A 26,285-nucleotide genomic window follows, 5' to 3' on the forward strand; every position below is an offset into this window, starting at 1 on the left:
AAGACAATATTACTTGTGATTCAATATAAAAGGATTCAGAATCACTACCTAAATTAAACGTTTCAGTAAACTAGGGTAAACTATCTACTGTCCATTATCGAATTACTTGTCTTGTGTCCTAGAATACAGAATATCACAGTCTTGTCAAAATCCAAAAGACCATAATTGCTGTGTGACTTTACATCTAATTAGCTAACGTGTGAGAGTCCACCCTTTCTCTGTATGACTTGCCAGATCTCTGTATTTCCACTAAGAGAAAGGAATGTTATCTTAGAACTTTGCCAATAGATTTTCTTAGTAGAATAGAAGTTAGAAGAATTGCAAGCACGGTTTGATATACAGGCCTACATTACAATGCAGCGTCCGTAACAGATCATTAACATTTTCAGACTTCTGGCCAGTATTGCACAATTGTTATGATAGTGATCACAATTCAGATCTTTTTTTATTTATTTATTTTTTTTTCTGCGGGTACCACTGTCAAAGTCAGAAAACGTTATTGCCTCTGAACCAGGCTTAAACCATGATTTCATAGTTAATATTTTGATAACAAGCCAGGTAGGGTAATATTTCAAGATTAAGAGCAAAAATTGAGGTTTTGTAGGCTATTAAACTATATCACAGGTTGAAGGTTGTGACAACTGCCATTAACCTCTTGTGCTTCAAATGGACATTGCCATGAGTCTTTATTTTAGTTACATTGCCACGAGTCTTTATTTTAGTTACATTGCCATGAGTCTTTATTTTAGTTACATTGCCATGAGTCTTTATTTTAGTTACATTGCCATGAGTCTTTATTTTAGTTACATTGCCACGAGTCTTTATTTTAGTTACATTGCCATGAGTCTTTATTTTAGTTACATTGCCACGAGTCTTTATTTTAGTTACATTGCCACGAGTCTTTATTTTAGTTACATTGCCACGAGTCTTTATTTTAGTTACATTGCCACGAGTCTTTATTTTAGTTACATTGCCATGAGTCTTTATTTTAGTTACATTGCCATGAGTCTTTATTTTAGTTACATTGCCGTGAGTCTTTATTTTAGTTACATTGCCATGAGTCTTTATTTTAGTTACATTGCCGTGAGTCTTTATTTTAGTTACATTGCCATGAGTCTTTATTTTAGTTACATTGCCACGAGTCTTTATTTTAGTTACATTGCCATGAGTCTTTATTTTAGTTACATTGCCACGAGTCTTTATTTTAGTTACATTGCCATGAGTCTTTATTTTAGTTACATTGCCATGAGTCTTTATTTTAGTTACATTGCCATGAGTCTTTATTTTAGTTACATTGCCACAAGTCTTTATTTTAGTTACATTGCCATGAGTCTTTATTTTAGTTACATTGCCATGAGTCTTTATTTTAGTTACATTGCCGTGAGTCTTTATTTTAGTTACATTGCCACGAGTCTTTATTTTAGTTACATTGCCACGAGTCTTTATTTTAGTTACATTGCCATGAGTCTTTATTTTAGTTACATTGCCACGAGTCTTTATTTTAGTTACATTGCCATGAGTCTTTATTTTAGTTACATTGCCATGAGTCTTTATTTTAGTTACATCTATTTCTCTTTAAAACACAAGACAAAATATGAACTACTTTTTTCGTCTGTATTTTTTTCCCTGGTAAAGTCTAGTTGGCAACCGTTATGTTAATCAAGATCAGATATAAAGTGGTAAAATCTCCTCCAGTAAGAAGTTGGCATTTTGTAATTTTAATCTTGCTTAAGTTACATTCCATTCGACTCTACTCGTTTATAATATACACATTACTCTGTGATTGAGCTCGTTCCTCTTACATCACATGCGATAAATGCGACAATCAGAGAGCGTTTGGGCTAAAGATCGGGAATTGGATGGAATAAAATGAAATTGACTGAAATCATTCTGCTTCCAACCATGAGTATGTTGGTTCTCTTTGGTACAATTAAATATCTGGCAGGGAACTTCGATATTCTGCAGCCAAGTGTGGTGACATAATGTACTTTCTATTAACTGTTTTGTGGCTGTGGAGATGGAACAGTAGCCTGGGTTAAGATTTGTTTTTAGATGACCTAGTTCTTTCTCCCCAGGATTTTCCTACGTACCCCACAATCTTGCAGCGTCTTGACTTGAAGGTGTGTTAAATAAAATTCTATTGCCTTCATGCGGTGCTCAGTGCATAGTGTGTACTGGTAGTTTTTTGTTTGTGTGTGCTTCAGTGTAAGCTTGCTGTGTCTGCATGCTCTGTGTTGTATGACGCAGCTCTTTGTGATGTGCACTGCACTTTTAGTGGTCATACACCTCTGTTGCTATATGTTAGAAGAGGATCTATCCCAACGAGTGCTTATCTACCTTACCTGTTAGACTGTAGCCAACAGAACCCATTAGACGCCTGTCACTAGCAAGCTTTGCATCCAATAGCCTAAAACGGACTAATGACGCTGGCGAAGGAAAAGTTACAAACATGTAGCAAAGTGGTACATTCAGAATGTGCTGCGTTTTTTGGGGTTGTTTTTTTTTTTTTTTTTAGCAAAATAATGCACATCCAGACTCTACGCACCACGACCACTTAAAATCTGGGAAGTCTCATGGTACTTGGATTAACGCTTTAAATTTGCCACGTATACAGAAAGTAATGCAGAAACTGACCCTTAAAGGATATAATAAGAAGTAGGACTGAAACGGCTGTGGGGGACTTTAGGTATTGGTTGAAGGTGCTTTAAGCTGAATGTTTTGTTAGAATAAATTCTAGATTTATGTATAATAAAAAAAAAAAAAAAAAAAACCTTTTGGACACTGAGGGATAAGATGTGGGCAGGAGGTGAGGATGTGTGTTTTGCAGAGCTATCAAGGTGTTAGAGTAAGTAGAAGCGAGACTTTATTTCCCTCTCTTAATATGATTGCAAGGATTGATAAATGATTTCCAGTAGATGGTGAGAGCTATAGAACGTTGGCACCATCTCTGCCTCAAGCATAATGAGTTCAAATGCAGGTGTATGTAAATATAATATTGTTTTGAGTTTGTTTTTTATATTTTTTTTTATGCTCCGATGATTAATGTGCGGATGTTTGCTGGCAGTATGCACTCTAATTTCAGCCATAGATTATTGTCTGCTAATTCCTTTTGTATTGTCTCATCTGTTGGCATTTGATGTTTTCTTTTTTTCCTTTGCCTGCTATGATTCATGGTCACCATAGTCTGTCTGCAGAAAACTCAGACATCCCACCCACTCGAAAAGATAGATTTCAATTACTGTCACAGAACCCATTGTGTTTGAAGTTCCATAAAGCATTAACTAAATGTAATAGTTTTATAATGGAATGAAAGAAACCTGGTTTTATAAGAAAAAAATAAAAGCATTGACGTGTTTTTTACAAGCAATAATTCTGTCAATGTAACATAAATATAACAGAAACCCTAACTCGCACAGTTTTGCATATATTAACTATAGCTGTTTACCACTCTCCTCCCAAAACAATAATTAGTTACTGGCCAACCCTAGGTCACAATATCGTACATGCGCACTCTAAGACAATGAGAGAAACCATGTGTGCACAGGAGGCTGTGGCCAGGCAGGGATTGAATAAAAGGTATTCAATATTGACACTTTTTTTTAATGAGGAGTATCCGTCAGGTGGCCCACCAGTCGTGGAGCTAGTTTGATTTACCCACCTCTTGTAAAGCATTGATATTTGGAATCCAGGCACACGTACAGCCCTTGATGTTTAGAGCAGGACATCCCTGCTTCATACACAATAGATTTTCTTTTGTGTCAGCTCTTAACAACAAATTTTGAGTTAGGAAGGTGTATTGTGCTTTATTAGAAGATTCATTCAAACATTTGCTAGAGATGTAAGGAGTATTGTTATGGAATTATTGGTTCGTTGATTATGTTGTATTACATACTTCCAAACTGATAGGAGTGGTGTTCTACACCTCTAGGTAGGAGATCAGTGCTACATATGATGGTTATATGCAGAAGCTTAAAACTGCTTATTTGACCGGCTGTTGTGGTAGAGTTTGTCAGCTTGACCAGCTGTATTAACAAGCAGGCGTATATGCTAAAATGGCCCTTGAGTGTATGTTCGTAGCTATTCCCATTTAGAACCTGTCGGCGCTTATGCAGTTGTGTGTTCTATAGATATTCTTCTTGAAAATGGGATCTGCTTGTCTAACAAGGTTCACTTTGTTACAGGAGGGCGGAACAACTCATATCCAGAATGTCTCATCACAGAAGCTCTCTCCTAAATGGTGTTTCTTGGACTGTAAGTGTTACTGGATTTCAAAAATAGTTTACAGCACTGTGACGTGAAATTAAATGTTGTTAATTTAAAATAAAACTACTTAGATTTTATATTTACCTGATTTCTCCTCTAAAGTTTCACTGTTCAAGCTGTTCGCCCTCTCGACACTGTTCACAAAGTTTACAAACGTTCTTTGTGCCTTTTTTTCACATTTACATGCTCTTTGCTATATCCCGCTATACATTACATTTACACGCTTTTGCTTTGTTATACGCTACCCTTCACTTTCACACCCACTCTTTTCTTCCTTTCCTTCTACTTAGACTTTGCTTGGAGGGACACTATAGTCACCAAAACAAGAACATGGTCCCACTGCTCAATTCTCTGCCATTTAGGAGGCAAATCATGTTTGTTTCTTTTTATGCAGCCTTAGCCACAGCTCCCCAGGTTGGGACTCACACAGCCAGACTCCTACAGTGTCTAGCAAGCTATTGACAGAGCAGGAGATAATATTTTCCAAATTAAACAGAATTTGCAATAACGTGTAAACATTGGATTACTCTTTACAGGAAGTGTTTAGTAACGTTGTGTAAGTCACATGTAGGGAGGTGTGACTAGGGCAGTATAAACAAAGTGATTTAACTCTTATATGGCTGTGAAACTGCAGGGACATGAGCTATACACCAAAACTGCTTAATTGAGCTATTGTTGTTTTAGTGACTATAGTTTCCCTTTAATGGCTTCTTTCATTTCACAGGCACACCTTGCTCTAGGTAGAATTAGTAGCTTTTTTTTTTTTTTTTTTTTTTTTGATCGCTATATCTTTTTATTTCAGCCACTACTGCAGATCGCTTTTATAGAATTGACCGTGCACAGGTGAGTTGTCATAATATCATTGCTTTTACTCCCATTCATTTGATCCTTATCTTAATGTTCTTCAAATGTAGCCACACTTCATTCCGAGTTTATTCTTGATTTTCTATTTTGTGTAAAAATGCAGCTTGTTAAATCTAGAAAACTTTATATTAACAATCCGGGAAAGTAATCTCCAGCAAGGAATAATGAACATGTCAGAGTAAACCTCTGATGCAGACATTATCTCACTAGGTACTCCCTTTTGGTAACTGTTGATTTACGTTCATCCTAGGAGCATCTGAACTACGTATTGGAGATCTGTCAAGATGAACTTTATGTGTTGGACCCAGAATTGATCATTACTCAATCAGTGGGAACCTCTCCTGCAATGCCATCTCCATCTTTCCAGTTCCCTCCACCACCATGCTCTCCACCTGAATCCCCAGCTTTCCCCGAACCACAGCAGAGACCTCACCTGGGCAGTGACAGCTCTTCTAGCCAACAAGGAGTTGAGTCCAGGCACAGGTATTTAAAAGAGAATGCGCAGAGATTTTTTTTTTCCAATTAATTAATTCATGTGGTTCATAATTCTGCTGGGTTTTTAACTTTATTTCTAAAGTTTTTTTGTAATTATCTTTGGAACATCTTTGGAACATCTGATTTGGTCAGGCCAGGTGTGTAGTAACGGGATAGATACAGTGGGAAGTGCTAAAGGATTATCTTGTATTGTGGCCTCTTGGGCAGCTAGGTGCATGTCTTTAGATGACGTTTGGAGACATTGTGGCCTTGAGTCTATTGTTGGACTTCAGGTCATGTCATATCACAGAATGTAAATGTCTGTGCTAGCCTGCCAAAATCTAGATTGCTCAGAAATGGATCACATCTTTCCTAAATCGTATATCCTAGAAGCTTTTACTTAAGAGTTAAAGAGGATGCAGTGTGGGTAATTTTAAGCAAGGAATAATGAACATGTCAGAGTAAATTTAAATTAAAAATAATTGCTATTTTAAAAAAAATAATTCACAATTTATTTTTTAGGACAAACTCCGACCTCTCCAATTTACAACCTGGTGAGTATCTCTGTTTTCTATCAGATCATTGGAAAAAACTGAAGCATAACTGAATCTTTATTATTTTGTTGACTAATTTGAATGTGATTGTGCTAGGAACACATACGAGCAGCGCTCTGGGAACCAAAATATTATATGAAATGAAGCTGTTTAGAGCTAATTGGCAGGGGTATCCACTAAAGTGAGAATTCAAATTTAAGGCCAAGGTTGTTAAAGTATTGCCGAATCATTTCTAAAGTTCAGCGTTTTATAACGTTATATTTTAAAATTCACATTTTATTTTTAAAAACCTGAAGGTCTTCAATTTTACATTAGAAAAATAAAATATTTTTACAGTTCTTCCTGTTTATCGATGGTTGTTTGGTGGACTTTTGTACTAGGCGGTTTTTATATAATTTCATATTTTATCCCTTTTGTTTTCTAGATGACATTTTAATAGAGTCTGCAAAAAATGATGACCTAGAAAAGGTGGGATTGCTATATTAAAAATATATATCAGATGGTCAGCTTAGTTCCTCAAATCTTCTATGTTTGTGCATTTGTTTGTGTTTGTATTGTGCATATATCATCAAGAAAACCTGCAATAACATTCGCTTTAAGTGTTAACTCCTTTTGTAATGAATTCTTAATTCAAATGAATAATGTATAATGAATTGCTTTAGATTGTATAAATTAGATACTTACTACTTCGTGACCACCGTGATCCCAGGTTAATGAGTATTACATTGTTTCCCTCCTACATCCATGACCCTGCTTGGAAAGAACATTGATTGTAATCGTGCAGTTCCTATATTGTGTGCTATCTGCTGTAGTTGTTACGAAAGAAAGCAAGTTATGAAAGGGTTCTATTTGCCATCGTTCTTTGACTTGCAGTGTAGACAAAGATCTAGAAGGTGCAATCCCCTACCATACCCTTAAGTGTAGTGTTGATTCACAAATTGATGCAATTTGGGTTCCCCTGAATATAACAAAGATCAATATTGGATCTATAACAAGTGCTAACAATATAAATAATATTTGGTATATCTAATAATTGTAACTTTTTTAAGACAGAAATATATCAAATGAAAACAATGAAATTAATAAATACTTGTCCAAGAAGCTTTTCTTTTTCTCCAAGACGCGTTTCACCCAGCCCTTGGGCTTTTTCAAGCAGAGACAACTTTTATTTTTTTATTTTTTTTTATCTCTGTGCTTTTATAGGAGTAAGTGATACCAAATATCATTATGTTTATTTTTAGCACTCCACTTAAGGGTATGGTAGGGGATTGCACCTTCTAGCCCTTTGTCTACACTACCTTTTACTATTGGTGGGTTAAGAGATTCCCACATAGGTGTGGTAGCAGCTAATAAGTTTGACATTTCTACAATATATTTAAGTGCCCTCTTAGCCCAGAGCACTTTTCCAAATCCTTTTTTGACTTGTCTTTTGTCATAGGCTAGTATGTCAAAAATTGATTGACAAGTCAGTGGTTTCTAGAAGGCAGCTTTACTATAGACACCGCTTATCTGTACTACCACCAGAGACCTGGAGGCCAGATTGTTGATTGCCGTAGTAACAGTGTGATGGTTCTAGAAGCAAGATTTGGTTGAGGCAGAAAGTCCACACAATCAACTCCAAAGTTAGTGTTCCAGTATCCTAGAACTTTAGTATCTATTGGCCTGGATACACATGATACTTGGAGACACCTTAATAGGACATAGTTTTTGACTTCTATGTAACCCTAATTTTCTCTAATCGCTCCTTGTCTGGTTACATTCACAGTTCCGGAAGGCACACAGTGCCGGAGGAAGTCTGATGCTGCGAGATGTGGGGGGCTGCACTTTGTTACATCATGCAATTGCCTCTGGAAGCAAAGAGATTGTAAAGTACATAATTGAGCATGGTAAGTATGTGACATTAACCCCCAGCAGAAACCTCTTCTTATATTGGCGTTTCCCAAGGTTCAGTCCTTGGTCCCCTACTGTTCTCCATCTATACTGCCTCCCTTGGTAAACTCATCAGCTCCTTTGGCTTCCATTCTCATTTCTATGCGGATGACACACAAATCTACCTGTCCTCTCCTGATCTCTCTCCACCCATCTTGACTCGTGTCTCTGACTGCCTCTCCTTGATTTCCAACTGGATGGCTGCTCACTTCCTTAAACTCCAAAACAGAACTTCTGGTCTTTCCTCCCTCAAATGTTACTACTCCCGTGTCTGTCTCCCTCCAAGTCAACGGTGCCACCATCACCTCTACCTCTTTGACTTCCGACATCTCCTTCACCCCTCATGTCCAGTCGATCACCAAATCCTGCCGCTTCCATCTCGAAAACATAGCTCGCATTTGCCCTTATTTAACAGTACTGGTCCATGCTGTTGTTCTTTCTCGTCTTGACTACTGCAATCCCCTTCTCAGTGGTCTTATGTGTTCCCAGATTGCACCGCTGCAATCTATAATGAATGCGGCGACAAGGCTCATTCTCCTGTCTGCCCGCACCTCCAACGCCTCCCCCTCTGTCAGTCCCTACATTAGCTTCCAGTTAGATATAGTCTCAATTTAAGATTCTGGTGCTTGCTTACAAGTCCCTACATAATGCTGCTCCAACCTACCTATTCTCCCTAATACACAAATATATCCCATCGAGGCCCCTGCGCTCTGCCGAAGACCTACGTCTATCCTCTGTCCGTACTCCCACAATTGATGCTTGCCTCCAAGATGTCTCCAGGGCTGCACCTTTTCTGTGGAACTCCCTTCCCTTCTCCGTTAGACTTTCACCCAATCTCCACTCCTTCAAAAAATCTTTGAAAACACACTTCTTCAGGAAAGCATATCAACTACACTGTTAGTGGGTTTCTCCTCCCCCCACCCCCGCCCCCGCCCACAATGACTCCTCTCCTGCAACTGTCAAAAATAACCCACATTAAGGGGTTCTCAGTGATTACTTTTCTAGCAACCTATTTCATTACCCCTTCTTTTACCCTTTGTGTCACTAGTTCATTGAGCAGGGCCCTCAACCCCTCTGTTCCTGTGCGTCCATTTGTCTGGTTACAATTAGGTGTCTGTTAGTCCACCCATTGTACAGCGCTAGCGAATTTGCTGGCGCTATATAAATTATAAAATAATAATAAAATATCCTTGATGAAAGTCTTTCACTTACTACAATATATCATAATTAGTACATTCATGTTTCCAGTTTGTTCTATAATAGTTATATGTTCACAGGTTAAACCTATGTACGTTTGCCACACTACCCTACAATAAATGTTGGAAAAGAGATTGTCTGCTTCGAACGGCTTATTGCTTTCGAGGCCCACTACATTTAATTAGTACATCCACATCCCGTTATTATATGTATCTTAGCAGATTCTGAAATGTTACATTCTTATCATACTTCCCTACTTGCAGCCAGTCCATTTTGTTTCTCCAGGATCAGCCTCTAAAACAACCTGTAAGCAAACCCATATATCGAGCAATCCTGTCGACACACATTATCAGCTCTGTTTCTTATCTACAAGCCCTCAAGTAAATTGTGAGAAGCAGCAGCAGTGCATTGTGCTGTTAATTGAGTTCTCCTGACTGCCCAGGTTTCAATTATCCTCATTAAGGACTTGTTATTTTTCCAATATGCGGGTTTGTGAGCGTTCCTCTGATGTGACTTGCTTATCTCCCACTTTCCCTTCTTCACACCACTCTCTCCTTCCTGCACCTTTCAGAAATATTCTTACTCCTTACTTCCTCCTCCTCCTCTCAAATTCACTTTCACTTTCAAATTCACTTTCTCCATTTTCCTTTCTATTTTATTTTTTTCTTTCCTTTCCTCATTTCTGCATTCTTGTTATCTCCTCCCTGCATATCACATTAATATCTCCCACCCACTGTTGTTTTTTAATAATTTGTATTTTCCTTTTCCAGCTCCATCTGAAATCCTGGACATTGCAGAATTGAAAAAGTGAGTTTAAAGCCTACCGCTTAATTCTATGACAAGCGCAGACATCACCCCCCTTTTTTTTTTTTTCTCTGCCGGTTTGAGTGTCCAGCACAGTGCATCAGTCATCGCTCTGCTTCTCAGAGAGTTAAATACACATGACGACAATGACTTTCCAATCAAACGCCTATAAAGGATCACCAGCAGGATAGTGTGCTGTTTATTTTAGTCATTGTGACCGTTCTAGAAAGGGGATAAAACCGCGTTTCATCAATAAGTTGTATATGGAACATCCTCGACTTTTCTAGGTAACAGTGAGGCTAATAAAACTTACACTGCCGGGAAGCACAAATTTGCAGCCCTAAAAGAGTGCTTTATTTTTATTTATTTATTTTTTTTCTCTTCATTAAAGAATGTGTTCATTGGTTTCTGTAATGTGAGCCACATTACAGACACTGACATCTTAAAAAAATAAAATAAAAAAAATAGACCAAGCTAAGCCCCCACTGAATATAGACCCATCCGGTGTTACCACGTACTCCGTAAGCACTCTGTAGAGCGCTGGGTAATGTTTCTGTAGTAAATTTATTTTATAGGCTGTGATTCATAGGTTATGCACGAGAACTTGATGAGGGTGATTTAATAATTAGGCAAACCTCCAAACTGGGCAGATTCGAAATGAGAAACGTTCCGAAGTAATCTAAACCTGTTTAAAAACAATTAACAATACACTGATATTAATTTTAAACCAATGAACTATAAAACATTGGTATTACTACTTTCCCTCTGAATACCTTGCAACATTTCTCCTGGTCTGCATCTACATTTACCCCCTCTCTTTTTTCCTCTCTTTTTCCAGCCAATCCTGTTCGAAGAAACTCCCCTAGAGCTGAATGGGGTAATACAATACGTGCATGACAGAGCAATGCCTTCCTCCCCATTCATCTCAACAGGAGATATTTGTTAGTGTTCTCTGTGTGCCCACTGCACACGTCACACTATCCGAACAAAATGTTGAATACCAGTTCCAAGATTGTCAGCATTTTGCATGCCAGTCATTTTATTTTGTTTTCTTCTGGATTGTCCTTTTAGCTATCGGAGTGCAAGATGTTTTGCAGCATATTTGGGAACTGAATGCAGTACCAGTCGTGTTTTGCATCTTGCATGTAGAGAAAAGGTCAATCATTAAATTTGTGATCGAGCCTTATGGGGCGTCCTTAACTAGCGCTCACCACGCACCTCTTTTGTTTGGGGAAGCCTGACCAGAGTATTGCTCCCTTACGCATAAAATAGGCTAAATGTCTAAGCTCTCCCAACCTGTGTTTGTATTTTCAGTGGGGAAACCGGTCTGCACCTTGCTGCATCCTTACGCCAGCGCACAATTTGTCATTATATCGTGGAGGCGGGAGCATCACTGATGAAAACAGACTTGCAGGTAACTTGAGGGTTCGGAAATTGGGTGATTATGATAATCGTTATCAGGTGTGTCCATACTGTGGAATTCTGTAGGTGGAGAAGACTCATTTACAGAGTCGATGTCCAACTGTATACAGCACTGTTTAATAAAAATGGGTAGAATTGAATATTTATACAGCAGTGGATCAGAACCTATTAAAACTATTATATAATTGCAGTAGAATAAACATGACATGTATTTAGTGGGCCACTGACATAAAAGATCCACTTTTATGTTGCTCAAGGCTCTCTAACTTTCAAGCAGTTTCATTTGATTTCTGTCAGAGAGCCATAGATATTGTCTAATAAATAACAAACGGCTGCTATTCCCCTTGTAGTATACAGTGCCTATTTTGAGTATGTTCCCAAGAGTCCTTAAGACTTCAATGCTGCAATCATAAAGCACAAATGCTTCACTCGCCAGCCTGACGTGGGGAGAACCAGCCATCCTGTAAGTCATTGATTAGTGTAGCAGAGGAGAATGTAGGCCGAAAATCAATGTGCTCTTATAAAATCCAAAATTTGTATTCGTAATCCTAGTTAAAATGTATTTAGCAGAAAAGCATGAGGATGCCGCTAGTTAGTAACCCAAATTGTCACCTCCTGCAAGACAATTACCTTAACGCGTTTCATACTTCATCCAAATAGGGATGCTGTGAATTGTGGTGTTGATTCTCTCTCGATACAAACCAAATACTAATTTTACAATAGCAGGGACTGCAGCAAGAATAGTGTGAGGCATTGCAACTGTCTCGAACCTAATCCGTGGCCTAGGTGTCACATAGAAGACAGATGTGTGTGTCTACATAAGGCACTGAGAATCGTTTAACAGAGAAAGGGTTAATGCATTTACTAGAGTTCCAGCGTTTGTAGTTGGTAGGCAGGACATTTGATGAACTGTGCTATTTGGTTTAAAGACTTGTGCTTGGTTTTAACCAGTACTGCTCTTCGTCTCTGTACAGTAAAGCACAGATCCAAACACGTTTCATCACAGGCTGTCAGCCATCAACTTTGCTAAAGCCCAGACATTAGAAAGGAGCTGACAATTAATGAAAAGCTCAACACAAGGATGAGTTGTGTTCCAGTAATTCACAGTAATTTAGGTTAGGACCATGACTAACCCTTTTGTTTAGCATACCTTGATTAAAGGGGGGAGGGGGGCTGGGACATTGTCATTATGAAGTATTGACATTTGGCAAAACAACAAGTCCTGTGAATGGTACAAAACATTAAGTTTCTGATGTACTGACCCCCCCACCACCACACACTTTTTTCTCACACTCTGTATTTTCTCTAACTATAACCCCCCCCAACCATGACAGCTGCTGATACAGAGGTGATTGGTAGGGGTGTGAGACAGACAGGGGAGGGGGGGCCAGGGAGCGGGAAGTGTTGGGAGAGGGGCTAAGGCAGAGGCTGAGGAATTCCAGATTCCAGACAGCTGCAGGCAAAAGGTTCACCCTCCCAAACTGCGCCCCCCCCCTTTACATCTGCAGGTCGCGTAGTACGTTCCATAGAGACAGGTACTGAAAGAGCTTTTCTAGAGCTGGGTAAAACTGTCTGTTGCCGAGAAACTGCACTTATAAGCGTGGCTGCTACAAAATCCGATAGACTTTCACATGTCATGTAGTACAAGGTGTTCAGCAATTGGGTTTGGATCCTAATGCTGGAACTCCCCTCCCCCCCCTCCCCACATTTGGATTCAAAATTCCCTTTTTAATTCTATGTTTTTATTACACCCCCAATCCCCATACAGGCCAAATATGATCTATGTTTATTATCTTTATTATTATTATTATTTATATAGCACCAACAAATTCCGCAGCGCTGTACAATGTTTGGACTAACAGACCAGTATTTGTAACCAGATGAGCTGGATGCACAGGAACAGAGGGGGTTTAGGGATCTGCTCACTGAGCTTACTTGCTAGGTTATTTACATTATACCCTATGATCAGTTATTCATTTCAAAAAATTTTGTCAGAATTGTATCATGTATTTATTTGTGTTTATCATTATTTTATGTATCCCCCAACAAAAAACTGTGACTTTTTTTTTTACTGCTATTCACTTTTCTTGACTGCCTCTAACCCCTATTCTCCCCTTCTTGGCTGCTTCTGACCGCTATTCACCCCTTCTTGGCCGCCTCTGACCGCTATTCACCCCTTCTTGGCCGCCTCTGACCGCTATTCACCCCTTCTTGGCCGCCTCTGACCGCTATTCACCCCTTCTTGGCCGCCTCTGACCGCTATTCACCCCTTCTTGGCCGCCTCTGACCGCTATTCACCCCTTCTTGGCCGCCTCTGACCGCTATTCACCCCTTCTTGGCTGCCTCTGACCGCTATTCTCCCCTTCTTGGCTGCCTCTGACCGCTATTCACCCCTTCTTGGCTGCCTCTGACCGCTATTCACCCCTTCTTGGCTGCCTCTGACCGCTATTCTCCCCTTCTTGGCTGCCTCTGACCGCTATTCACCCCTTCTTGGCTGCCTCTGACCGCTATTCACTGCTTCTTGGCTGCCTCTGACCGCTATTCACCCCTTCTTGGCCGCCTCTGACCGCTATTCACCCCTTCTTGGCTGCCTCTGACCGCTATTCACCCCTTCTTGGCTGCCTCTGACCGCTATTCACCCCTTCTTGGCTGCCTCTGACCCCTATTCTCCCCTTCTTGGCTGCTTCTGACCGCTATTCACCCCTTCTTGGCTGCTTCTGACCGCTATTCACCCCTTCTTGGCCGCCTCTGACCGCTATTCACCCCTTCTTGGCCGCCTCTGACCGCTATTCACCCCTTCTTGGCCGCCTCTGACCGCTATTCACCCCTTCTTGGCCGCCTCTGACCGCTATTCACCCCTTCTTGGCCGCCTCTGACCGCTATTCACCCCTTCTTGGCTGCCTCTGACCGCTATTCACCCCTTCTTGGCTGCCTCTGACCGCTATTCTCCCCTTCTTGGCTGCCTCTGACCGCTATTCACCCCTTCTTGGCTGCCTCTGACCGCTATTCACCCCTTCTTGGCTGCCTCTGACCGCTATTCTCCCCTTCTTGGCTGCCTCTGACCGCTATTCACCCCTTCTTGGCTGCCTCTGACCGCTATTCACCGCTTCTTGGCTGCCTCTGACCGCTATTCACCCCTTCTTGGCCGCCTCTGACCGCTATTCACCCCTTCTTGGCTGCCTCTGACCGCTATTCACCCCTTCTTGGCTGCCTCTGACCGCTATTCACCCCTTCTTGGCTGCCTCTGACCGCTATTCACCCCTTCTTGGCCGCCTCTGACCGCTATTCACCGCTTCTTGGCCGCCTCTGACCGCTATTCACCCCTTCTTGGCCGCCTCTGACCGCTATTCACCCCTTCTTGGCCGCCTCTGACCGCTATTCACCCCTTCTTGGCCGCCTCTGACCGCTATTCACCCCTTCTTGTCTGCCTCTGACCGCTATTCACCCCTTCTTGGCTGCCTCTAACCGCTATTCACCGCTTCTTGGCTGCCTCTGACCGCTATTCACCCCTTCTTGGCCGCCTCTGACCGCTATTCACCCCTTCTTGGCCGCCTCTGACCGCTATTCACCCCTTCTTGGCTGCCTCTGACCGCTATTCACCCCTTCTTGGCTGCCTCTGACCGCTATTCACCCCTTCTTGGCCGCCTCTGACCGCTATTCACCCCTTCTTGGCCGCCTCTGACCGCTATTCACCCCTTCTTGGCCGCCTCTGACCGCTATTCACCCCTTCTTGGCCGCCTCTGACCGCTATTCACCCCTTCTTGGCCGCCTCTGACCGCTATTCACCGTTTCTTGGCCGCCTCTGACCGCTATTCACCCCTTCTTGGCCGCCTCTGACCGCTATTCACCCCTTCTTGGCCGCCTCTGACCGCTATTCACCCCTTCTTGGCCGCCTCTGACCGCTATTCACCCCTTCTTGGCTGCCTCTGACCGCTATTCACCCCTTCTTGGCTGCCTTTGACCGCTACTTACCCCTTCTTGGCTGCCTCTGACCGCTATTCACTCCTTCTTGGCTGCCTCTGACCGCTATTCACCCCTTCTTGGCTGCCTCTGACCGCTATTCACCCCTTCTTGGCTGCCTCTGACCGCTATTCACCGCTTCTTGGCTGCCTCCTACCGCTATTCACCCCTTCTTGGCCGCCTCTGACCGCTATTCACCCCTTCTTGGCCGCCTCTGACCGCTATTCACCCCTTCTTGGCCGCCTCTGACCGCTATTCACCCCTTCTTGGCCGCCTCTGACCGCTATTCACCCCTTCTTGGCCGCCTCTGACCGCTATTCACCGCTTCTTGGCCGCCTCTGACCGCTATTCACCCCTTCTTGGCCGCCTCTGACCGCTATTCACCCCTTCTTGGCTGCCTCTGACCGCTATTCACCCCTTCTTGGCTGCCTCTGACCGCTATTCACCCCTTCTTGGCTGCCTCTGACCGCTATTCACCCCTTCTTGGCTGCCTCTGACCGCTATTCACCCCTTCTTGGCCGCCTCTGACCGCTATTCACCCCTTCTTGGCCGCCTCTGACCGCTATTCACCCCTTCTTGGCCGCCTCTGACCGCTATTCACCCCTTCTTGGCCGCCTCTGACCGCTATTCACCCCTTCTTGGCTGCCTCTGACCGCTATTCACCCCTTCTTGGCGGCCTCTGACCGCTATTCACCCCTTCTTGGCTGCCTCTGACCGCTATTCACCCCTTCTTGGCTGCCTCTGACCGCTATTCACCCCTTCTTGGCCGCCTCTGACCGCTATTCACCGCTTCTTGGCCGCCTCTGACCGCTATTCACCCCTTCTTGGCCGCCTCTGACCGCTATTCACCCCTTCTTGGCTGCCTCTGACCGCTATTCACCCCTTCTTGGCTGCCTCTGACCGCTATTCACCCCTTCTTGGCTGCCTTTGACCGCTACTTACCCCTTCTTGGCTGCCTCTGACCGCTATTCACCCCTTCTTGGCTGCCTCTGACTGCTATTCACCCCTTCTTGGCTGCCTCTGACCGCTATTCACCGCTTCTTGGCTGCCTCTGACCGCTATTCTCCCCTTCTTGTCCGCCTCTGACCGCTATTCACCCCTTCTTGGCTGCCTCTGACCGCTATTCACCCCTTCTTGGCCGCCTCTGACCGCTATTCACCGCTTCTTGGCCGCCTCTGACCGCTATTCACCCCTTCTTGGCCGCCTCTGACCGCTATTCACCCCTTCTTGGCTGCCTCTGACCGCTATTCACCCCTTCTTGGCTGCCTCTGACCGCTATTCACCCCTTCTTGGCCGCCTCTGACCGCTATTCACCCCTTCTTGGCCGCCTCTGACCGCTATTCACCCCTTCTTGGCTGCCTTTGACCGCTACTTACCCCTTCTTGGCTGCCTCTGACCGCTATTCACTCCTTCTTGGCTGCCTCTGACCGCTATTCACCCCTTCTTGGCTGCCTCTGACCGCTATTCACCCCTTCTTGGCTGCCTCTGACCGCTATTCACCCCTTCTTGGCTGCCTCTGACCGCTATTCACCGCTTCTTGGCTGCCTCCTACCGCTATTCACCCCTTCTTGGCCGCCTCTGACCGCTATTCACCCCTTCTTGGCCGCCTCTGACCGCTATTCACCCCTTCTTGGCCGCCTCTGACCGCTATTCACCCCTTCTTGGCCGCCTCTGACCGCTATTCACCCCTTCTTGGCCGCCTCTGACCGCTATTCACCGCTTCTTGGCCGCCTCTGACCGCTATTCACCCCTTCTTGGCCGCCTCTGACCGCTATTCACCCCTTCTTGGCTGCCTCTGACCGCTATTCACCCCTTCTTGGCTGCCTCTGACCGCTATTCACCCCTTCTTGGCTGCCTCTGACCGCTATTCACCCCTTCTTGGCTGCCTCTGACCGCTATTCACCCCTTCTTGGCCGCCTCTGACCGCTATTCACCCCTTCTTGGCCGCCTCTGACCGCTATTCACCCCTTCTTGGCCGCCTCTGACCGCTATTCACCCCTTCTTGGCCGCCTCTGACCGCTATTCACCCCTTCTTGGCTGCCTCTGACCGCTATTCACCCCTTCTTGGCGGCCTCTGACCGCTATTCACCCCTTCTTGGCTGCCTCTGACCGCTATTCACCCCTTCTTGGCTGCCTCTGACCGCTATTCACCCCTTCTTGGCCGCCTCTGACCGCTATTCACCGCTTCTTGGCCGCCTCTGACCGCTATTCACCCCTTCTTGGCCGCCTCTGACCGCTATTCACCCCTTCTTGGCTGCCTCTGACCGCTATTCACCCCTTCTTGGCTGCCTCTGACCGCTATTCACCCCTTCTTGGCTGCCTTTGACCGCTACTTACCCCTTCTTGGCTGCCTCTGACCGCTATTCACCCCTTCTTGGCTGCCTCTGACTGCTATTCACCCCTTCTTGGCTGCCTCTGACCGCTATTCACCGCTTCTTGGCTGCCTCTGACCGCTATTCTCCCCTTCTTGTCCGCCTCTGACCGCTATTCACCCCTTCTTGGCTGCCTCTGACCGCTATTCACCCCTTCTTGGCCGCCTCTGACCGCTATTCACCGCTTCTTGGCCGCCTCTGACCGCTATTCACCCCTTCTTGGCCGCCTCTGACCGCTATTCACCCCTTCTTGGCTGCCTCTGACCGCTATTCACCCCTTCTTGGCTGCCTCTGACCGCTATTCACCCCTTCTTGGCTGCCTTTGACCGCTACTTACCCCTTCTTGGCCGCCTCTGACCGCTATTCACCCCTTCTTGGCTGCCTCTGACTGCTATTCACCCCTTCTTGGCTGCCTCTGACCGCTATTCACCCCTTCTTGGCTGCCTCTGACCGCTATTCACCGCTTCTTGGCTGCCTCTGACCGCTATTCACCCCTTCTTGGCCGCCTCTGACCGCTATTCACCCCTTCTTGGCCGCCTCTGACCGCTATTCACCCCTTCTTGGCCGCCTCTGACCGCTATTCACCCCTTCTTGGCCGCCTCTGACCGCTATTCACCCCTTCTTGGCCGCCTCTGACCGCTATTCACCCCTTCTTGGCCGCCTCTGACCGCTATTCACCCCTTCTTGGCCGCCTCTGACCGCTATTCACCCCTTCTTGGCCGCCTCTGACCGCTATTCACCCCTTCTTGGCCGCCTCTGACCGCTATTCACCCCTTCTTGGCCGCCTCTGACCGCTATTCACCCCTTCTTGGCCGCCTCTGACCGCTATTCACCCCTTCTTGGCCGCCTCTGACCGCTATTCACCCCTTCTTGGCCGCCTCTGACCGCTATTCACCCCTTCTTGGCCGCCTCTGACCGCTATTCACCCCTTCTTGGCCGCCTCTGACCGCTATTCACCCCTTCTTGGCTGCCTCTGACCGCTATTCACCCCTTCTTGGCCGCCTCTGACCGCTATTCACCGCTTCTTGGCCGCCTCTGACCGCTATTCACCCCTTCTTGGCCGCCTCTGACCGCTATTCACCCCTTCTTGGCTGCCTCTGACCGCTATTCACCCCTTCTTGGCTGCCTCTGACCGCTATTCACCCCTTCTTGGCTGCCTTTGACCGCTACTTACCCCTTCTTGGCCGCCTCTGACCGCTATTCACCCCTTCTTGGCTGCCTCCCACTGCCTTTTCACCCCTTCTTGGCTGCCTCTGACCGCTATTCACCCCTTCTTGGCTGCCTCTGACCGCTATTCACCGCTTCTTGGCTGCCTCTGACCGCTATTCACCCCTTCTTGTCCGCCTCTGACCGCTATTCACCCCTTCTTGGCCGCCTCTGACCGCTATTCACCCCTTCTTGGCCGCCTCTGACCGCTATTCACCCCTTCTTGGCCGCCTCTGACCGCTATTCACCCCTTCTTGGCCGCCTCTGACCGCTATTCACCCCTTCTTGGCCGCCTCTGACCGCTATTCACCCCTTCTTGGCCGCCTCTGACCGCTATTCACCCCTTCTTGGCCGCCTCTGACCGCTATTCACCCCTTCTTGGCCGCCTCTGACCGCTATTCACCCCTTCTTGGCCGCCTCTGACCGCTATTCACCCCTTCTTGGCCGCCTCTGACCGCTATTCACCCCTTCTTGTCCGCCTCTGACCGCTATTCACCCCTTCTTGTCCGCCTCTGACCGCTATTCACCCCTTCTTGGCCGCCTCTGACCGCTATTCACCCCTTCTTGGCCGCCTCTGACCGCTATTCACCCCTTCTTGGCCGCCTCTGACCGCTATTCACCCCTTCTTGGCCGCCTCTGACCGCTATTCTCCCCTTCTTGGCCGCCTCTGACCGCTATTCACCCCTTCTTGGCCGCCTCTGACCGCTATTCACCCCTTCTTGGCCGCCTCTGACCGCTATTCACCCCTTCTTGGCCGCCTCTGACCGCTATTCACCCCTTCTTGGCCGCCTCTGACCGCTATTCACCCCTTCTTGGCCGCCTCTGACCGCTATTCACCCCTTCTTGGCCGCCTCTGACCGCTATTCACCCCTTCTTGGCCGCCTCTGACCGCTATTCACCCCTTCTTGGCCGCCTCTGACCGCTATTCACCCCTTCTTGGCCGCCTCTGACCGCTATTCACCCCTTCTTGGCTGCCTCTGACCGCTATTCACCCCTTCTTGGCCGCCTCTGACCGCTATTCACCCCTTCTTGGCCGCCTCTGACCGCTATTCACCGCTTCTTGGCCGCCTCTGACCGCTATTCACCCCTTCTTGGCCGCCTCTGACCGCTATTCACCCCTTCTTGGCTGCCTCTGACCGCTATTCACCCCTTCTTGGCTGCCTCTGACCGCTATTCACCCCTTCTTGGCTGCCTCTGACCGCTATTCACCCCTTCTTGGCCGCCTCTGACCGCTATTCACCCCTTCTTGGCCGCCTCTGACCGCTATTCACCCCTTCTTGGCCGCCTCTGACCGCTATTCACCCCTTCTTGGCTGCCTCTGACCGCTATTCACCCCTTCTTGGCGGCCTCTGACCGCTATTCACCCCTTCTTGGCTGCCTCTGACCGCTATTCACCCCTTCTTGGCTGCCTCTGACCGCTATTCACCCCTTCTTGGCCGCCTCTGACCGCTATTCACCGCTTCTTGGCCGCCTCTGACCGCTATTCACCCCTTCTTGGCCGCCTCTGACCGCTATTCACCCCTTCTTGGCTGCCTCTGACCGCTATTCACCCCTTCTTGGCTGCCTCTGACCGCTATTCACCCCTTCTTGGCTGCCTCTTTCCGCTATTCACCCCTTCTTGGCTGCCTTTGACCGCTACTTACCCCTTCTTGGCTGCCTTTGACCGCTATTCACCCCTTCTTGGCCGCCTCTGACCGCTATTCACCCCTTCTTGGCTGCCTCTGACCGCTATTCACCCCTTCTTGGCTGCCTCTGACCGCTATTCACCCCTTCTTGGCTGCCTTTGACCGCTACTTACCCCTTCTTGGCTGCCTCTGACCGCTATTCACCCCTTCTTGGCTGCCTTTGACCGCTATTCACCCCTTCTTGGCTGCCTCTGACCGCTATTCACCGCTTCTTGGCTGCCTCTGACCGCTATTCACCCCTTCTTGTCCGCCTCTGACCGCTATTCACCCCTTCTTGGCCGCCTCTGACCGCTATTCACCCCTTCTTGGCCGCCTCTGACCGCTATTCACCCCTTCTTGGCCGCCTCTGACCGCTATTCACCCCTTCTTGGCTGCCTCTGACCGCTATTCACCCCTTCTTGGCTGCCTCTGACCGCTATTCACCGCTTCTTGGCTGCCTCTGACTGCTATTCACCCCTTCTTGGCCGCCTCTGACCGCTATTCACCCCTTCTTGGCCGCCTCTGACTGCTATTCACCCCTTCTTGGCTGCCTCTGACCGCTATTCACCCCTTCTTGGCTGCCTCTGACCGCTATTCACCCCTTCTTGGCCGCCTCTGACCGCTATTCACCCCTTCTTGGCCGCCTCTGACCGCTATTCACCCCTTCTTGGCCGCCTCTGACCGCTATTCACCCCTTCTTGGCCGCCTCTGACCGCTATTCACCCCTTCTTGGCCGCCTCTGACCGCTATTCACCCCTTCTTGGCCGCCTCTGACCGCTATTCACCCCTTCTTGGCCGCCTCTGACCGCTATTCACCCCTTCTTGGCTGCCTCTGACCGCTATTCACCGCTTCTTGGCTGCCTCTGACCGCTATTCACCCCTTCTTGGCCGCCTCTGACCGCTATTCACCCCTTCTTGGCCGCCTCTGACCGCTATTCACCCCTTCTTGGCTGCCTCTGACCGCTATTCACCCCTTCTTGGCTGCCTCTGACCGCTATTCACCCCTTCTTGGCCGCCTCTGACCGCTATTCACCCCTTCTTGGCTGCCTCTGACCGCTATTCACCCCTTCTTGGCTGCCTCTGACCGCTATTCACCCCTTCTTGGCCGCCTCTGACCGCTATTCACCCCTTCTTGGCCGCCTCTGACCGCTATTCTCCCCTTCTTGGCCGCCTCTGACCGCTATTCTCCCCTTCTTGGCCGCCTCTGACCGCTATTCACCCCTTCTTGGCTGCCTCTGACCGCTATTCACCCCTTCTTGGCTGCCTCTGACCGCTATTCACCCCTTCTTGGCCGCCTCTGACCGCTATTCACCCCTTCTTGGCCGCCTCTGACCGCTATTCACCCCTTCTTGGCCGCCTCTGACCGCTATTCACCCCTTCTTGGCCGCCTCTGACCGCTATTCACCCCTTCTTGGCCGCCTCTGACCGCTATTCTCCCCTTCTTGGCCGCCTCTGACCGCTGTTCTCCCCTTCTTGGCCGCCTCTGACCGCTGTTCTCCCCTTCTTGGCCGCCTCTGACCGCTGCTCTCTTCTAATTGGCCTATATGCAGTCTGTTTCTGAAATGAAATACTTTGTTCCCATTGCCGTCCAGTGAACATGTATTGGCCGAGCACTTTAGCTCTTTGGTTCCATCATACTTCACCTCCTAATACAAGTAATTCTGTCACACCTCACTGCCATTTGTTTCCTCCTCTGTTCCTGGTAATGAGAACTCATTTTCTTGTACTAGCAATGATGATATGACGAGGATCCAGAAGACAAAGAATCCTGTGCCAGAAGGAAGAGAAGGTTATAGCTAGAAGGCTTTTTGGCAGAGCAGTTCTGTTCTAAAAGCTGAGTTGTTTAAGTGGCTGTCACATGGAGAGTTAAAAGGTCCAGAGTAAAGGGCAGCCAGTATTCACCCCGAACACTCAGATTGCTACAAGACGAAAACATAAATCATATGGTTTTATTTAGGTGTGTGTATACTCTATGCAGTGCAAGGTTAAATAGGGCCCTTGAATGAAATTGCAAGGCCTAATAAATAAGGAAGGACCTAACCAAAACTCGTTTTATCATCACCTAATGTTCCAATGGAATGCTGTTTATATTATTTAGCATATAGACAAAGCCACTTTTTTTTTAGAAAAACTGTCTTACTCATTTGCAATACTGCTAGCTCTTTTATTAATGAAATCAGACATTCTCATAAATGTAGGAAGACTCAGACACTCGCAAACCTCCTGCATTTAAAAAGAGACACAATCCTCGGTTTTAACTCCTCTTGCACTGATCATTTTCCGCAGTCTTATTGTAAAGAGCTGGAGAACTAGGTATTTCTCCATTCTCTGTTTCTGTCCGTCCCTCTCTTCCAGAAGGAGTCTCGGACAATACTTAGGCAGCAGAGACCCTGAGAACTTAGCTTCCTTGCAATGAGAAACAGATTGTCCCGATCCGAGTAGTTCAAGCCTCACAGCATGGCCATGATCTGCTGCAGTGTTTCCAAGTTCAATACCTGGTGGTGGTACAGTTCCATTTTACACTCTCTGTGGTGCAAAGTGTTGAGCTGTTTTATCCCAAATGACCACCTAGCCTCCTATCATTACGCTGCACAACATGTGAACTGGCAGACAAGGGTCATATTTTTTATTGCCCCCTTTCTAAACTCCTTCAATTTATGGTTTTAGTAAAAAAAAAAAAAATTCAATGTTTTTGTGCATGGTTTATGAATACCTTTTATTCCCCCCCCCCCCCCCCCCTTTCTTTTAGGGTGATACTCCTAAAAATCGGGCTGAAAAGGCAAAGGATCCCGAGCTAGCTGCCTATTTGGAGAACAGACAGCACTACCAAATGATCCAGCGGGAAGACCAGGAGACAGCAGTGTAATGGGGAACACTGGATCCCCCGGAAAGAGACATTAAATTCCCTATGGAGAATCCTACACTTCCTAATCCCTCCAATGGGATAACTGCACCTTTTCATCCTCCTAATGCCTTACCACCCAACCCTCACCCCATCCAATATCATGCACTGCCACTCACTCAAACCTTTCCAATCTGAACCCAGAACCTAACAGTGTTTTCAAGGAGGTGGAGTAGTTGATTAATCCGATATATGTTCTTGATGGTCTTGTAGTCTACCAGCTGCTGTTGGAGTACAGTGTACACCAGAAGCACCTGGTTCCTGATTGGTTTATTATGATGGGAGTTTATTCCAACAACCTCTGCAGGGCCACCAATTGGTCACATCTGCTACAGAGGATTGATACATCAATGGTATTCCTGGAGTCAGAAATAACGTGATCTATATATATATATTTACATATTTTTTTGCTGCATAAACCCTGCAAGGGGGATTGTACCACTTCCCATTTATTCCCTTGCTTTAACTAATTTACCCTCTTATATCGACCTGCTCACTGTGCACCCCTCCCCCAAACGTGCTCTATTTTTGTCCTCTTAGTACTAGGCTAAGTTGTGTGTCAGTAGACCTGTCTAGGACAGGATCGGAGACTAATGAATACCAGACCCTTTGGCCATTTCCTGTTTTGCTTTTGTAGGCAAGGAAGTGGTCCTGTGCTTATCCCTCCTTCCCCTCCGACCCATGTAAAGGACATCTTAGCCTTGTGCTTTGGGCCTGTACATTTGGGGGCAGAGTTTACATGTTCCGTGTGATGATGTTGTCCTCCTGTCAACGGACGCTGGTATTAAATTCATTGTGTACAGGAAAAAAACTTCTTTTTTTTAGATTTGTTTTAATCTTGTTGTGAGGCTTACACTCTTTAAATGTAGGCACGTTTTGCTGTGTATTTACACATGCTCAGATAGATTTGTGCATACTTAGTAAAGGAGATCATTGTTCCGTTGTCCTGACTCTGAGTCCCAACCTTAGATTCATGTCTACTGTATTTGATGTCCATAAACCTGTGAACTTTCTAACATTACCTTCAGAAAATTGCCTCACTTGGGGTTTAGCGTTTAGTTTTGGTTTTTATTCTGTAAATAAGAGATAAGACTGGTTGAGGCCCTTCATCCTGAGCTTTTTATTTGGTTTAGTTTTTTTGCTGTTAGGTGATTAACTATGTTTACACTCGACCTGTCTGCCGTCTTGGCCCAGTCATTGCTACGTGCTGGTTCATTTGATTTTAAGTTTGTGTAATCACTGTAATAAATTTGGTCCATGTGAGCCACCATGCAGCAGTCATTGTACCATTGGCTCTTGCTGTGCCGTGGATTAAGCAGCTACCAGCTCTCCTTTTCTTTGCTAGGGTTGATGGCTTATATTACTGAGATCATTATGTTTGATTGTTTACTTGTTTTGAAACTGTTTTTGTTTAATTTTAACTTATTGCATATTTTTATCATTTGTCATTTTGTATGAAGTTTTGTTTTGGGTTTGTTTGTTTTTTTTTTTTTTTTGTTTTTCTTCCTAACGAGAAAAAAAAAATGAAAATGGTTTTTAAACCTCTTTTTACCCAGTTCTTTGCACAGGTGTAAAACACAGTATTTCCAATTTTATTAATAAAATAAAATAGGATATTGCTTGACAATCAAGAACAATTACTAGAGAGGACATGGGCTTAACTCTACTCTCTACAGATCATGAGGCTGATGATTCAGTGTCGTCCTTGGATTCTGTGTTCAGGTCTTGCTGCCACAGGGGACTGCAATATATATATAACAGGCATGGATAACAGAAAATGTCTGCAGAGGATGGCTCTGCATGCTGAAAGGGGGTGACCGCTGCCCTGCCCAGCACTATAAGCACAGGGACATAGAATTTAAAGCAATATTTCAGCATTCTACAGATGATTTATATATATATATTCATTTTTTTTTTTTTTTTGTCTTTTGTGTAGATATACTTTTTATGTTTCTACTTGCATCGTTTGTACACAGTGTGCTGGGCAGTGCACGTCAGATCTGGTCATGCAGTTAGCTAAGTGAGATGCTAATGGAACACTTTTAACCCCTTAAGGACACATGACATGTTTTTTATTTCAGACGTTTGGTCCTTAAGGGGTTAAAAAAAAAAAACGTTCATGTGGCTATAATTGTTTTAATTTTTGTTTTTGTGTTGGCAAGGACACTACTCCATTGGGTTTTATAATTAATCACAGTGTGTAATAAATTTCTGCTATTTTTGTGTTTGTTTTGTTTTTGGGTGTACAGTACATCTGTTTGGCATGCATTAGAACGATATGCACACAGCAAAAAAAAAATGGTTACATATCATTCTAAATGTTTGTGTCTCTTCTCATTTCAAATACCTGTTGCTCAACTGCCTGGATTCAGTCATATTCTCCCACCCGTATCCTATAGTATTTATCCAGGACCTGTAACCTTTAGACTCATTTTGTTGTTGCCAGACATAAAACACACAAAGTGACACACGGTTCTCATTATTGTGAGGTTTTAAACTTACGGTTACAGCTGTTTTTTTGGTTTTTTTCTGTTTCTCAGGATGCAGGAGGGGGGTTTAACTTGTTGACAAACCCTCCCCCTTCCCATCTGTCCCCACCCCTCCCGCGTGTGTGCAATACTGGGTTTCTCTATCAGAATCTCTGAGTGAGACCATTCTTTATATAGCGGTTGTA

At 45.6% G+C, this 26,285-nt stretch overlaps 1 protein-coding gene across 8 annotated transcripts in view; it reads left to right on the forward strand.

Moving 5' to 3' along the window:
• The window catches only part of DGKZ (diacylglycerol kinase zeta), a 187,703-nt gene extending 162,048 nt beyond the window's left edge, over positions 1-25,655 (forward strand). For 6 of the 8 annotated variants that reach the window (XM_063437883.1, XM_063437885.1, XM_063437884.1 and 3 more), the window contains 10 exons: positions 2,076-2,120; positions 4,182-4,251; positions 5,066-5,106; positions 5,378-5,610; positions 6,124-6,155; positions 6,580-6,623; positions 7,921-8,041; positions 10,052-10,088; positions 11,400-11,499; positions 23,459-25,655. In XM_063437883.1, the coding sequence (XP_063293953.1) occupies positions 2,076-2,120; positions 4,182-4,251; positions 5,066-5,106; positions 5,378-5,610; positions 6,124-6,155; positions 6,580-6,623; positions 7,921-8,041; positions 10,052-10,088; positions 11,400-11,499; positions 23,459-23,575 (840 nt within the window). In that variant the 3' untranslated portion in view covers positions 23,576-25,655. The remainder of the gene's footprint in view (positions 1-2,075; positions 2,121-4,181; positions 4,252-5,065; positions 5,107-5,377; positions 5,611-6,123; positions 6,156-6,579; positions 6,624-7,920; positions 8,042-10,051; positions 10,089-11,399; positions 11,500-23,458) is intronic. The other 2 variants (XM_063437881.1, XM_063437882.1) reach the window with 1 other exon arrangement.
• The last annotated feature ends 630 nt before the right edge of the window (positions 25,656-26,285 follow it).

Source organism: Pelobates fuscus, chromosome 12 (genome assembly GCF_036172605.1).
Source record: "Pelobates fuscus isolate aPelFus1 chromosome 12, aPelFus1.pri, whole genome shotgun sequence".
In the NCBI taxonomy this organism is placed as follows: domain Eukaryota; kingdom Metazoa; phylum Chordata; class Amphibia; order Anura; family Pelobatidae; genus Pelobates; species Pelobates fuscus.